At 40.4% G+C, this 15921-nt stretch overlaps 1 protein-coding gene across 5 annotated transcripts in view; it reads left to right on the forward strand.

Annotated features, from left to right (window-relative positions):
• Positions 1–15921, forward strand: part of TMEM164 (transmembrane protein 164) — a 43185-nt gene that overhangs the window by 18025 nt on the left and 9239 nt on the right. For 4 of the 5 annotated variants that reach the window (XM_058196916.1, XM_058196918.1, XM_058196917.1 and 1 more), the window contains 2 exons: positions 2158–2224; positions 15649–15727. In XM_058196916.1, coding sequence (XP_058052899.1) covers positions 2158–2224; positions 15649–15727 — 146 coding nt within the window. The remainder of the gene's footprint in view (positions 1–2157; positions 2225–15648; positions 15728–15921) is intronic. The other variant, XM_058196919.1, reaches the window with a different exon arrangement.

A 15921-nucleotide genomic window follows, 5' to 3' on the forward strand; every position in this document is an offset into this window, starting at 1 on the left:
TATCAGAAAATTCCTGCTTGTTTCAAGATTGGATTTCCTTTGATGAGCTTTAACTCATTGCTTCTTTTCCTGCCCTCAGAAAGTTTAGAGAATAAGTCAGTCCCCTCATCTCTGGATATTGGAAATTCGCTCAAATATTGGAAGATGTCTATCATGTCACATCTAAGCCTTCACTTGGTTAGATTATACATGCCTCGTTTCCTTAGCCGTTCAACCATTATATGGTTTCACCTCCAGATCCCTTATCATCTTTGTTGGTTTTCTCTGCACTCTTTCTAGGACCTCAGCATGTAATTTAGCTCCTTCTTGGGAAAGGGCTGTTCTTTAAGAAGCCATTCTGCTAACTGAGCCTTGAATGTAGAAGGTTGTGATCTTTAAAAACAGGAAGAGATAGTATGGTGGATCATGCAGAATATTTTGAAAAAGAAGATTAAGTTTACCCCGCAGTTCTTTCTACTAGGAATAATTATGGATTGTACAGCTATAGAGACTAAATTGATTTTGAACTTAATAACAGCCGCAAGACTTTTGATTGCTCAAAATTGGAAGAAAGAAGAATTACCTACAATTGAAGAATGGACACTCAAAGTATCAAATCTGGCAGAAATGGCAAAAATCTCTGCTTACTTGAAAGACTATACACAAGAAAAATATATTTTAGAATGGAAAATGTGGATTGATTATATTCAAAATAAGTATCAGATAAAAAAATATCGAATAGCATATGAGTAAATTTAGGAAATATTTTGTATTAGATATATTTCTGAAGGAGAGGGGAATTGAGAGTGTGATTAAGTGTGGAGAGACTAGAGATTATAATTTAGGAATTATTTTAGATTATGATTGTTAGTTTTGATACCCTGCATTTTGTTCTGGGAGGGGGGGGGGGGGGGGGGGGGGGGGGGGGGAGGGGGGGGGGAGGGGGGGGTTTGAGGCTAGAGATGGAGTGATGGTTAATGTACAGGGATTATTGAAGATGTATAAATATAATTAATGTAGGGTCGGGTCTGCCCAGTTACCATTTTAGAACGGTGGGGAGGGAGAAAAGAGAGAGTTGGAAGTAGGAAAGAGGAGAAGAGGAAGGAAGAGGGGTAGAAGAGGGAGAAGGAAGGTGTAGAGTGGAGGGAGGAGAGGATGTAGATAAGAGAAGGAGAGGAAGGTCTGGAAAGTAAAAGAAGGTAGAAGAGGGAAGAGTGTTAAAAGGGGTGGTGGTGACTGGGCAAGCCCGACTAATTGTATATAACTGTACATTGAATGAGTTGTTTGACATGATTGTAAAAATAAAACTTTTTTATGAAAAAAAAAAACAGGAAGAGATGAAGTTGGATTATTTTGCCCTAATGCAGTGTCTTTCAGTCTTGAAAGTTCTGGGAGTTGAAGTCCACCCATCTTAAAATTTCCAAGATTGAGAAATCCTGCCCTAATAGCTTTTGGAGGCAGACCAGGTCAAAACAGGCTGGATTCCAGGAATGCTGCATTATTGTTCTAGGGCCATTAATGAATCTTGAAAACCTCTTCACCGTATACTCTTTATACTCTTAGGGGACAAGAAGGTCAAGGAGGGATGGTTCTGAGTCTCGCAGCTGAGTAACCACTTTACCTCTCCCACCTGCTTCTCAAGGTTGGATTCTCTGCACTTAGGTGGATTTTTGGTGGTGTTCTTAAAATGACTCATAATGGAATGCCTGGGCTGTTTTTGCTTTAGTCATTTAAGAAGCGGATGATTGGACTGAGCCAATAAAAGTTTCCATCTGGACCTGACTTTGTAAATCAGCAGATTTAAAAAAAACTGTTGTAGAGGTTAAGGCATCAGGCTACAAACCGGGAGACTGTGAGTTCTAGTTCTGCCTTGGACGAGATGGGTAACCCTGATCCAGTCCTCTCTTGGCTCTAGGAAGCAGACAATAGCAAACCACTTCTAAAATCTAGCAAAGAAAACTAGCAGGAATAAAAATAACACATTATAATAAAGAGTCAATTGAAATACTGTTTAAGGCACCAGACTACAAACTGGGAGATTGTGAGTTCTAGATCCCATCTTAGTCACAAAACCAGCCGGGTGACTTCTTTCAGAACTGGCTGCAATTGTTGTGAATTGCTTGCAACAGACATCCTTATGCTGCAAAGGTGACATTTCTTTTCTTCTTCTTTTGGTAGGTTGCAAATGCACATGCTGAATGGGGCTCTTCTTGCTCTCCTGTTTCCTGTGGTTAACACCCGCCTGGTGAGTTAATCTCAGCTTGCTACTGGAAAGGAACAGAGTTCATGCCTCTTACAAAACCATAGGTGAAGGATTTAATTTTGATGAAGTGATTCCTTGCATGTGACCCAGCAGTGTGTCTCCATCAAACCTTTCTTTCTTTCTTTTTATGAGTCCAGGTAAAAGTGCATATCCAGCAAAAAAGTTGTACACATATGACAATTACACGAATTGGCAGCCCACATTATCACAGGATCTTTGACCGTACAGAGCACTAAAGAGCTGTCAGTGCAAATAGCTCCTTTTTCCAGTAAGGACTTTTCTGTATGCATCAAATATTGGCTTATGTTTCCAGGGCTATCTGAGGTGCTTCAGAGGAGTTTAATTTCTTTATTATTTACAATTTATTTTTGAATGAACAGCTTAATGTTTTTGTTTTTTTTTGCTAATGTGGGAGGTTGTTTTTTTAATTGACTTTTGGTGCTTTATATTTTGTGTGAAGTAATAAAAAAATTGCAAGAATGTTCTCAAAAAAATTCTTTACAAGGTCTTTCTCTGAATGTCCTGATTGTAGGAGAAGGAGGGGCAGAACCTGGGGCCGGAGTTAAAGAGGAATCAACCTAGAATCCTTATGTAATAATGCGCCAACTAAGTCCATTCCCCTCTTTGATCTCCATTAACCCCTATTTAATTTCTAGCAAGTGCCAACTTTTAGTTGAGAATATTCCTGTGCATAGACTGTTTAGCAATAAATTAGTTTAATTGGAGCTTCATGTGTGGACTTAATCTTTCACACCAACATTGAGAGAGACCAGGGCACCAACATCAGTAAGGCAAATTTGCAAATGGACATGATTTGGAAGCATGTAAATCAAGTTTGTATATTTGCGCATGTGGCCTGCTTATCGTGCCCCTTCTTATTTCAGCCTGTAGAATTTGGTGAAATTAAAGTGGGACTTATTATTTAAAAATGGGTGAGGATTCATGAATCATAGCTTTAGTTTATATATATACACACACACACACATATGTACACACACACCTGTAAATATACATTGTGGGTTTATTTTCAGCCTTCTTCCTGTTTTGTCTGTTTTTCCTTGTTTTTTGTATTAAAAAACTCCAACCCCTCCCAATGGTTGAAGATAATTTAGCTTGATGTGGGAAACATTTTTTTTAAACATGATGATAATTATAAAATTTCTGCTAGATCGGTGTTTTTTCCCCACTTTTAAACATTCAGACTTTTAAAAAGACGTCTCTGCAGCATATTTAGGAAAAGGTTGCTGTTTGGTCCATCAGTAGGAACTGAACTACTTTTCAAAGTAAGGTTAGCCTTCTGGGAGAAAATGTCTCCCTTACAGTAAGAAATCTAATTTCTCTTCTGATCCTTAAGGTTGCTAGAAGACAATCAGAATTCCTCATTTCATTGAAATCAGTGTTTGGGAATCTTGGGTGCTCTTTGAATTTAGTTGTTTTCTTGCAGGCATTTCACTACCCAACTAGGTAACTTCACCAGTGTCAGCTGAAGATGTTACCTACAGGGGTGGGTTCTACTTAACTTTACTACCAGTTCGCATCAGGAGCATGCGCAGATCACCTATGATGATGTCCAGGTCGGTGAGCGGAGCCTCCCACCGATTTTACTACTGGTTCTTGTGAACCGGTCCGAACCGGGGGCAACCCACCACTGATTACCTAGTTAGGTAATTAAATATATGCAAGAAAACAACCACACTCAGATAATACCAAGCACTCCATAGTTCAACCCTGAGCTATAGAGATTTTCGTTTAATGAAATCAATTTTGTTAAATTGGGTGAGGGTTTGATGCATGGAGCATAGTTTAGGAAGAGTGTTAGAGACTTGGTGGGTTGGATTAGGGTGTTTCTTTTACTCTGATATCCTGTTTAATGATATTGATTGTAAAGAATGCATAATGGGGTTTTGCTGACTGCAGCTATCTAATCGTTCATCCTCACTTGGTAGAAGCACATGTAGATTTAATAACGTGCCCTCTTAAAAATCAGCAGCTAGATATCTTACATCAGATTAGGAATTAAATTTCTCACCAGATTCTGCAGAGTCCACAAGGACTTTGCAGGGCTGGAGAGGAACAAATTAAGTCATGAATGGTTGGACCACAATGTAGTTGGCTGCGTTTGATTCAGTCATGGTTTGTTAAAGAAGCCACAATTGGCCAGGTTCTTCCCTTGAGTGGATCCAGAAATCAAGCCTTTGAATCATAGTTGGTTGAGCTGGCACACAGTGTGCTGAGTCGAAAATCATAAAGTCATGAGTAAGGATAGTGTGTGAGTGTGTTGCATTCTGTTTATGCATGTGTTCTGTCCACCCCCCCCACCTCAGTCCGGGAGACACGTGAACTGACTCAATTAGCCAGCAATTTAGTCCACGGCAGCTATCAGCTCTGGCAGCAGACCAGCGGACGTCTGCCAAGGTTTTCTTTATCTTCCCTGATGCCGGCGTCATAGAAGCTCGTTACCGGAGCAACCAGGAAGTCAGGAACAAACAGCAATCCAGGCCAAATGCTTAGTCAAATAGTTCAGCTCAATTTTTCTCCAGTCAGTTTGTTTTGTCCAAAGTAGTAGAGCAGCCCCTCCTGTTTTTATACCCTGTGGGGTGTGGCTCCGTGACTCAGCACTCTCTAGGCCTGCCTCACCCCTTCTTTTGTTGTTCCCATCTCTCTTGTCTACGAAACCTGGGATCTAACCAGGACTGATTGTCCACAGCTGGGTCTGGAAGCGTTGCCTGAGCGGGGGGAGATACAGGAGACGGAGGCCGGCTGGCTCTGATTTTAGTCATAGTCAAACTTTATTATGGGTCATTGAACCTGACTCTCTCCATTCATTTCCCCATCCACTCACCCACATACCCAATGGGATGATATAGAGAAGATTAACCTGGCTTTGATTTTAGAAAATGTGATGTGTCTCTTGTGCATTAATTGTTTCAGGAGATGATGAACATTATTGTGTCAAAGTTGAGGTGCACTGGTTAAAATGCAAAGTTTTCTGCTTCACTGCAGAGCAGTACATCAAGTTGATCTATTATCACAATAATTAAAGTGGTGTGACAGTTGGGCCCCGGATGCAAGAATGCTTATTCAAAACAACGTGTGCTATTGTTGTCACCAGTTGATCCTTATCACTGTGTCGATCTGATTTATCTCTGGTCCCACCGGAGCAATCCTATGGTTGCATATCTCAGTCAGCTGTTTTTTTTCCCTTTCTTACTCGTCTTCACACAATGTAACAGAATAACCGTTGGAAGGGACCTTGGAAGTCTTCTAATCCAACTCCCTGCTCAAGCAAGAGACCCTATACATTTCAGACAAAATAGCTTTCCAGTCTCTTCTTAAAAACCTCCACAACTTCTAGAGGCAAGCCGTTCCACTGACTGATTGTTCTGTCATTAGATTTTAATGATGGTGTGGAATGGACAAAACCCAGGAGTTGTGTGGCTAAGTGGTGTGGACTCATGATGTCACTCTTTACGACTGCATTGCTTCACAAGGGAAATTCCAGTCCCAATTACCGTCATTAAGTGACAGCTACCTGTTTTGGGATGGCTGCCTCCAAGAATATGCCTCACCTGGAGGTCTCCAGCTGGAGAGAAGTCTGCTTTCTCTGCAATCTGCTTGGACGATATTCCGCCTTTACACCAACCACAGGAAGAAACACGTTCCCGAGCCAAGAACGTGGCATGTGGCGGTCCTGCCTTTCAAAGACTCGTCTGGGTAATTTAGCTGCTTAATCTCCCCAAATCTCCTCAAATAAAGTACAAGCTGGATCAGCCCCTGTGCCTTTCTTCCTAATCCCACTTTTCCTGTGGAATGGCTTTAATTAGAGCCAAAATCCTCTCTGGTTATGGAAGCCAGGGTTTTACACGCTTAAGAAAGTCCATTCAAAAACTTCTTGCATAGACAAGAGCAGACCTGCCTGGATAACCAGCTGGGTTTAATACAGATAGTCCTCGACTTAAAACAGTTCGTTAGACGACCGTTCAAAGTTACAACAGCACTGAAAAATGTGATTTATGACCATTTTTCACACTCACGAACTTTAAGCATTCCCATGGTCACGTGTTCAAAATTCAGAAGCTTGGCAACTGACTCATATTTATGACCATTGCTGCGTCCCAAGGTCATGTGGTTTCTTGACCAGGATTCCTTATGCACAGTCACTCATGCTCTTGTTACCTCTCGCCTGGACTACTGCAATGCTCTCTACATGGGGCTCCCCTTGAGGAGCACCCGGAGACTTCAGTTAGTCCAGAATGCGGCTGCGCGGGTGATAGAAGGAGCTGTCCGGAGCTCCCATATAACACCAATCCTGCGCAAGCTGCACTGGCTGCTTGTGGTCTTCCGGGTGCACTTCAAGGTGTTACTCACCACCTTTAAAGCGCTCCATGGCTTAGGACCGGGTTACTTACGGGACCGCCTACTGCCGCCGTTTGCCTCCCACCGACCCATGCGCTTTCACAGAGAGGGTCTCCTTGGGGTGCCGTCGGCCAAGCAATGTCGGCTGGCGGCCCCCAGGGGAAGGGCCTTCTCTGTGGAGGCTCCTACCCTATGGAACGAACTTTCCCCTGGACTTCGACAACTCCCGGACCTCCGGACCTTTCGCCGCGAGCTTAAGACCTACTTATTTGTCCGCGTGGGACTGGCATATAATTTTTAGATGTTTTATGGGTTTTAATTTTTAATTAGTTTTTTGGGTTTTAAATGTATTTTAAATTTTGGCCAAATTTAATAAGTTTTTTAGCTATTGTTTTATTTGTCTTATGTGTTTTGATTGTTGTTTTTATATGGCTGTTCACCGTCCTGAGTCCTTCGGGAGAAGGGCAATATACAAATTAAAATATTATTATTATTATTATTATTATTATTATTATTATTATTATTATTATTATTATTATTATTATTATTATTATTATGTGATCCACTTTTGCGACCTGACAAAGTCAATGGGGAAGCCGGATTCACTTAACAACCAGGTTACTAACTTAGCAACTGCAGTGATTCACTTAACAACTGTGGCAAGAAACGTCGTAAAATGGAGCAAAACTCACGTAACTAATGTCTCACTTAACAACAGAAATTTTGGGCTCAATTGTGGTCGTAAGTCAAGGCTTAACAACTGTGGCAAGAAACGTCGTAAAATGGAGCAAAACTCACGTAACAAATGTCTCACTTAACAACAGAAATTTTGGGCTCAATTGTGGTCGTAAGTCGAGGCCTACCTGTATATTTTTATTTTGTCTGTTTCTATTTAAAAAGCTTACCGGTGCTTCCACAGAAGGAGAGGTATAAAGTGTTGCTCAAATGAAATATTACCAACATTTGGCTTCTACAGTCTGGCCTTTGACATTTCAATTTCAACCTACAGCAAATTCTCTTGGCTCTTGGACATCTGAGCCTGCCTAGCAGATTAGAAGGGATAAATTGATTAGTTTTCCTCCTTTCTCCTTTTTTCAATTGTTTCATGTCACCTTCGTATTTTTGTTAATGTTGCCCAAATATTCCTACCATTCTCTTCTGATATAGGCTTTTATATAGACAAATCTGCCCCCCCTCCACACAAAGGTGTACCCGTGAGCAAATTTTTGTAAAGGAATACATTAATACTTCATCACCAAATTGGTCATACCAACTTTCCTGTAGGCAGGTACACAATTTTTTGTATGTACTCTAATTGAAATGCAATTTTGTTTTGCAAGATGGGAAGAAGTGTTACTTTGGAACAGTGAATTGAGCTGTACTTTGCATCTTGAGGTCAACATACAAAATTAAATGAACCGGTCTGTTAATTCTAAAGGAAGGGGGGTTATAAGCAGAGATGTCAAAGTCAAATTCTATATCAATTTAGCAATATCCAATTTAACAATAATAAGCTAACCCTGCCTATTAAGGATAGGATGAAGTTTCTCTGTATATATATATATGGGTGTGTTGTGACCTAGGCTTACAATACACAATTAGTCCCCAAAAAGCTTTTTTATTGTAACAGCTGAGAATTACGTTCATTCCCAGGTGAATCCCAATTAGTTGCAAAAAAAGTCCTTTGGAAGAAGTCCTTCGCGGTAGTCACCAACCTTTATCTTCTTTTGACACCCTGCCGAAGGCCTTACTTGGTAAAGCCCCATGGAGTTCAGAAACAAACAAGAGATACAGACTGGAAACAGAGTTAGCAATGTTGCTTTCCTGCAAAAGGCCCAACTGCCTTTGTTTCTCTTTTAAGCCTTGTGGGAGGGGCCAGTCATCTCCTGGCCTTACTCCCGAGTCGTCCCTTTTGCTTTAGCTGCTTTTGCCTTCTGGCAGCTCTGTGCATGTGTGCACTAGGAATAGGCTCTTCTTGTTCCTCTGCCTCTCTTCTGTCCAACTCTGGGGGCTTCGGAGTCCGCACATCACTCCCAGATGGCCCTGGCCCCATTTCTGCCTTTGACACAGAACCCTCATCAGGGCCTTCCCCAGACTCCTCACTGTCCAACTCCGCTGCCAGCTCCGCAGGCTGCTGGCGGACCACAACAGGGTGAGAGAGAGAGAAGGAGAAAGAAAGAGAGAGAGAAGGCACTTATGTGAAAACTACATAAGTGCCCTGTTCCTTTATACAGGTAATTGTCAACCACAATTGAGCCCAAAATTTTTGTTGTTAAGCAAGTCAGTTGTTAAGTAAGTTTTGCCCCATTTTACAACTTTTCATGCCACAGTTATTAAGTGAATCACTGCAGTTCTTAGGTCAGTAACACTTGTTAAGTGAAACTGGCTTTCCCATTGACTTTGCTTGTCGGAAGGTTGCAGAAGGGGATCACACAACCCCGGAGCATGGCAACCATCATAAATATGAGTCAGTTGCCAAGCATCTGAATTTTGATCAAGTGATCATGAGGATGCTGCAATGGTTCCAAGTGTGAAAAACGGTCATAAGTCGCTTTTTAACTTTGAATGGGCACTAAGCAAATTGTTGTAAGTCAAGGATACGAGTTTGGTTAGATGTAGTGCATTGTGTCATTCCCAAAAATGAAACCTAAGACCTACAACTACACTGGATGGGTTTTCCAAATATTTAAGCCAAACTATCATGAGGCTTAGTGTCTTGTATATACCCATTATAAAGCCCCACACTGAAGGGTAGAATCTACATTCTAGGAAAGATGAAGTCCTATTAAAACTAAGCACACCACTGAGAAATATCTATTGCTTTTCTGTAATGCTAGAGCGCACTAACCCCACTCTCTAAATATTTGGTAGAAACTGCTTAAGCTAGAGCAATGTTTCTCAACCTTTCAAAATTTAAGACCTGTGGACTTCAACTCCCAGAATTACCCAGCCAGCTTAGCTCTTTGGGGGATGAGGAATAGAAGAGGCTCAAATTCCGGCTGTTGCAAAGATCCTTTTCCAAAAGGCAACTGGATTTCTTGAGAACATTTCACTAGTCATCCAAGAAGCTTTTTCAGTTTCTTCTTCAGAACTGAAGAAGCTTCTTGGATGAGAGATGAAATGTGTTCAAGGAAAAAAAATAAAGAAAGTTCAATTGCCTTTTGGAAAAAACCACCTTTGGGACAACCATGACCTGGATGATTGAAAATCTCCATAGACACTCAAATTCAGGTTTTATTGTGACCAAATATTCTTCTATTTATCCCACCCAACCCAATCCAATTCTAAACATAAGACTGGGACATCTCTTGGGTAACGTGTTCTACTAACTATTCATTACAGGATCTAGCATCAATGATTAAATCCAGCACTGGATTTTGAATAGACAAATACAATTTTTTGGCAGAAGGATAATAGTATTCATGAAAGTCTGTCTTGGAGAATCTCCAATTTGGATTAGTTTGACAACTGAATACTTGCTGAGGGTGGAGAGATGTTGCTGGGTTATTGGAGCAGACTTAGTGGAAGGTGACCAGTAACTGGCTGAGTTCCCACCAAACCACAAACTATAATGTTTTTTTAAATTTGCATTTATATCCCGCCCTTCTCCGAAGACTCAGGGCGGCTTACACTATGTTAGCAATAGTCTTCATCCTATTTGTATATTTATATACAAAGTCAACTTATTGCCCCCAACAATCTGGGTCCTCATTTATTAATTTAATTTAACAAATTGCAGTGGTTGGTGTCTCCAACATGCAAAGCCCAATCATACAGTTTGCTTTTTTCAATCTCTCACATTTCAAAGAATTGTAAGACTGGAAGGAACCTCAGAGGTCTTCTAGTCCAACCCCTGCTGAAGGCAGGAGACTTATTGCATCCGAGACAAATGGCTTTCCAATCTTTTCCTGAAGGCCTCCACAACTCCAGGAGGCAAGCTATTGTCAATTAATTGGTCTTGATTTATTTGATTGATTAAATAATTGATTAATTTGATCACAAGAGGCTATGTAGGAAACTGAGGATGTCTAGTCTAGTGAAAAGAAGAACCAAGGTGACATGATAGCAGTGTTACCACAAAGAAGACTAGGTTAATCTATTTTTTCCAAAGCACTTGAAGACAAAACAAGAAGCAACGGATGGAAACAGAAGAGAGAAGCAACCTAGAACTAAGGAGAAATTTCCTAGCAGTGAGTACAATTAACCAGTGGAACAGTTGCCTTCAAAAGTTGTGGGTGCTCCAACACTGAAGGCTTTTAAGAAGAGCTTGGATGGCCATTTGTCAAGAATGGTATAGGGTCTCCTGCTTGAGCAGTGTGGTGGATTAAAAGATTTCCAAGGTCCCTTCCAACTCTGTTATTCTATATTCTGTAGCTTAGCTTGCATCTCTAGAAATACAGGGAGAACTTCCGATGTGCTACAAGAATATCAAATATCGGAGGCATTGATCATCCAGCATGTTACTTAAATGGATCAGGTTAGGCTGGCGTGGCTGAGCTGAGCTGCCGGTAGCGTCTAAGCTTGTGTTCAGAGTTTCTCTGAACTGTCCCACCCTGGTACGTACAGGAAAATGTTGACATCATCTTCCTGCTAAGAAGAGTCAACATTGTGAAATAAAGTTCTTGGCCTAACAATCAGCAGCTGTCATTTCCACTCCTTTTAGTTTGACACAAACTGGGATTCCTGTATGGTTGGGTGGTTATGGAGAGTTGATAAAATACAGGCATTGTTTGTGTTGTTTTTTAAAATCCCCTGAATGTATATAAAAGTACAGGAGTCCTTTCTTTTGGCCAAGAATTCAGAATTGCATAATACTGCATTGGAGGAAACCCATTTGTTCAGCAATCACAACAATTGTTATGGGATTTTTCCACAGCCTCTGAAGATTTAGAGCAGTATTTTTCAAATGTGGCAACTTTTAAGATATGTGGACTTCAACTCCCAAAAAGCATGGCTGGCTGGGGAATTCTGGGAGTTGAAGTCCACATATCTTAAAAGTTGCTAAGTGTGAAAAACACTGATTTAAACTCTTGGGAATACAAAGCAGTGATCGGTGTTGGGTTTCTCCAGCAACCTGTCCTTTGTTTGTATATTTTCTTGCTTACTTATTTGCTAGCTTTCTCTCCTGTCTTTCATTCACTCTCTCCAGGTGGGTTACATATTTTTCTATGCAATTTTCCCATAGCAACCACCCTGGCAGGTTACATTGGGCTGAGGTGGGTAGGTGGGGACTGGTCTAAAGTCACATAACAAGTTTCCACAGTTAAAGATAGAGCTGGGCCTGAGTCCCACACAGATTCCCATGCCAACATTCTCTAATACGGGGCTGGATGGACCTCAAGATAAATAGCCTTTGATACTTTCTTTCTTCTTTTTTAAAGCTTGCACTGTTTATTTACTGATTTATTTCATTTCATTTCTCTGCCTGCTCATGTTTTGGCAATATCTTTGGGTGGCATATGAAGATTAAAAGCACGAGGAAAAAAAAATCAACTGTCCAAATAATTAATGTCCAAGATTGCAGAAGTCTTTCTGTTTTTTTTTTTAAAAGAACAATAAAATCCAATTTAAGTAGCAGTTTGCTCAACCTCAAATGCATAGGGGAACAAAACCTTAAAGAGTAGGGGACCATCTCTTTGTCTCTGGAGCAAGCCAATGTAGAGATAATCTTAATTAATGGAGCACGGCTTCTTGCACTTTCTGCCTTGTTCACTTCCTAAAAATGAAACAATGGTTAATGAATCAAAATCTAAACAAGGAATCCATTGTGGAAAAGGAATGAATATGATAGGAAAATGTAGTATGGATGGATATTTTAACGGACTGTGTTTGTATACATTTGACATTTTTAATATCAAATAGATAGATAGCCATGTATGCTTTTGGGTTATAGTAAAATAGTTGAGTTGTTTCTTGCATCCAATTTAATGCTTCTAATTCTGTTGTGGTGAAGCTTGGTTATGTCACAATGTTTGTGGTGCCAATATCTGATCCAGTTAATAACTCTTTTGTTAAAGTGTCGTAATAAATTGAATCTGTTGATGGTGTCATCTTTCTTTTCATTTGATTGTTGTTGCTTTACATGACCTGATTTATGAAGGGTGTTGGCGGTTCTTGATTTTGGTTTACCAAGGAATGTGGTAGCCTAAATACAAGTAGTCCTCAGTTAATGACCAGTTATTAATGACTTTATGAATTATGACAGTCTTAAAAAAAGCTACTTACAACACCTTCTCAAAGTTACAACTGTCGCACCTCTTCACAGTCATGTGATCACGTTTGGCGTTCTTAGCAACCGCTTGCCTTTGTGATTGGTTGCAGCGGCCTGTGGTTACGCAATTCTGATTTGTGACTTTTATACCATGTTTGCGCCCATTGGAAATGCTGGATTTGCTTAATGACCACTGGTTCACTTAGTGACCACAGTGCTTAACAACCATTGTAAAACCAATCATAAAATCAAGTCAGATCACATGGGGAACTTTTTATTTTTATTTTTTTTTATTGAAAAAGTTTTACAAAACTTTTTTCCTCCCCCCTTTCCCCCCTCCCCCCAGCTTCCCTTCCCCCTCCCTTCACAAACCCCCTCCCCCTCCCCCCCCCAACTTCCCAGAACAAACACAAGGTATAGTTAAAAATAAAACAAACATATGCTAAAAATTTCCTCTAACTCAATTATACTCCTACAATTCTCATCAATTCCTAACCTCCCCCAAAACAATCAAAAATAATACATCCTAATCATTCAAAGGCAGTCTGATAACTCTTAGTCTGATATCTGTTTTGAATATAGTCAATCCATTTTTTCCATTCATTTAAATATCTTTCTTGCGTATTGACTTTCAAAAAGGCTGAGATTTTTGCCATCTCAGCCAAATTGGCAACTTTCAATATCCATTCTCCTATTGTAGGTACTTCTTTTTTCTTCCAATACTGTCATATTAGTAATCTTGCCGCTGTTATTAGATTTAAAATCAATTTAGTCTCAATTACTGTACAATCCGTGATAATTCCCAGTAAAAAAAATTGCGGCAGGAACTTTATCTTCTTTTTCAGAACGTTTTGTAGAATCCACCAAATTCTTATCCAAAAAGTCTTAATATTCTTACAAGTCCACCAAATATGAAAATATGTAGCGTCATCACAATTACATCTCCAACATTTTGCTTGCATTTCTGGATACATACACGATAATTTCTTAGGATCTAAATGCCATTTCATAAAAATTTTCCCTTAAATTCTGTGCCTGCATAAATTTAACGTTTCTAACCCTTGGGGAGCCGAGGGCCACCAGGTTGCCTAAGGAGGGGTGAATCGGCCCAGGTCGGAGATAGGGAACTTTTTATTGATTGCAATGAATTATGACCAAAATTCTGGGCTCAGTTGTGGTTATAAGTTTAGGATTACCTATACAGGTGGTCCTTGACTTAAGATCACAATTAAGCTCCAAAATTCCATTGTTTAGCAAGACAGTTGTTCAGTTGTTAAATGAAACACTGCAGTTGTTAGGTGAATCCAGCTTCCCCAGTAACTTTGCTTATCAGAAGGACACAAAACCCCAGGATGCTGCAACCGTCATAAACATGGATCAGTTGCCAAGTATCTGGATTTGGATCATGTGACCATGGGGATACTGCAACAGGCATAAGTATGAGGACAGTCATAAGTTTTTTCAGTGCTGTTGTAACTGTGAACAATCACTAAATGAATGGTTATAAGTCAAGGGCTACTTGTAGCTAATCTCTAACACAGTGGTCTCCAACCTTGGCAACTTTAAGCCTGGAGGACTTCAACTCCCAGAATTTCTAGGAAGTCCGCCAGGCTTAAAGTTACCAAGGTTGGAGACCCCTGCTCTAAGATAAAACATTTTCATACCAAAGAATGTTATTTGAAGTCTGGATGATATTACAGTGCATTAGTTTGCGGAAATGTTCTCTGTTGAGCAACTGACAAAGACATTTATGACAGCAGAGACAACCTGATGAAAACGAATAATTCTGTGGTTTTGTGACCGTATCATGATAGGCTTTCAGAATTCCAATTTGTATTCAGCACTCTTCAAAGCTTCCATCCTGGCTACTCTTGACTCTCCAAGTCTGTATCTAAGTAACACCTACCAAGAGGAAAATGTCCTTCTCCCTACAGAAAGTGGGGGAGGGTTTAATATTTCTCAAATAGTTGGACCTTTGACTCAGTTGGTGGGATCCCGTACTGGGATCACACCCGGAACCACCAATAAGGACATTTGACCGGGTTAAAAATTTTGGGGAACACGGTTAATGGATGCAACGTGTCAAGTGAAGCCTGTTCATTTGAGCCATCTTACAAACTTTGGGAAATAGGTATTCAGCTGTCCTGATGAATAATAGTCTTTCCTCTAGAGCAGGGGTCTCCAACCTTGACAACTTTAAGACTTGTGGACTTCAACTCCCAGAGTTCCTCAGCCAGCAAAGCTGGCAGAGGAATTCTGGGAGTTGAAGTCACAAGTCTTAAAGTCGCCAAGGTTGGAGACCCCTGCTCTAGAGGCATATAATACAGGTAGTCCTCAACTTATGACCACAGTTGAGCCCAAAATTTCTGTTATAAAGTGAGACATTTGTTAAGTGAATTTTGCCCCATTTGATGATTTTTTATGCCTTAGTTGTTAAGTGAATCACTGCAGTTCTTAAGTTAGTAACACGGTTGTTCAGTGAATCTGGCTTTCCCATTGACTTTGCTTGAAATCAAGGCCACAAAAGTGATCACGTGACCCCAGAATACTTCAGCTGTCATCAATATGGATCAGTTGCCAAGCACCTGATTTTTGACCACGTGACCATAGGGATGCTGCAACGGTCGTAAACATGAAAAACGGTCATAAGTCACTTTTTTCAGTGCCGTTGCATTTTATACGCATGCTAAATGAACTGTTGTAAGTCGAGGAGTACCTGTATTGAATACAACTGACCTTGAAATTGAATTGAAGTTGATCACACAGTCAAGGAAAATTACTCTGAGCTGTGTGCACACCAGTCTGTATTTATAAATCTGTTCCTTTTTCTTTTTTGCAGCTACCTTTTGAAATGGAAATTTATTACATTCAACATATCATGCTCTATGTTGTCCCAATTTACCTGCTACGGAAAGGAGGTATGTCTGGGGGTGGGGGGGGGCTTTACTGGTACTATTTAATTATATCCTGTCTGCATAGAAAAAATAATTGCTACCAACCTGCCTTCCATTGAGGACCTGTATACTGCACGAATCAAGAAGAGGGCCGTGAAAATATTTGCAGATCCCTCGCATCCTGGACATAAACTGTTTCAACTCCTACCCTCAAAACG

This window comes from Ahaetulla prasina, chromosome 11, assembly GCF_028640845.1.
Source record: "Ahaetulla prasina isolate Xishuangbanna chromosome 11, ASM2864084v1, whole genome shotgun sequence".
Lineage (NCBI taxonomy): Eukaryota > Metazoa > Chordata > Lepidosauria > Squamata > Colubridae > Ahaetulla > Ahaetulla prasina.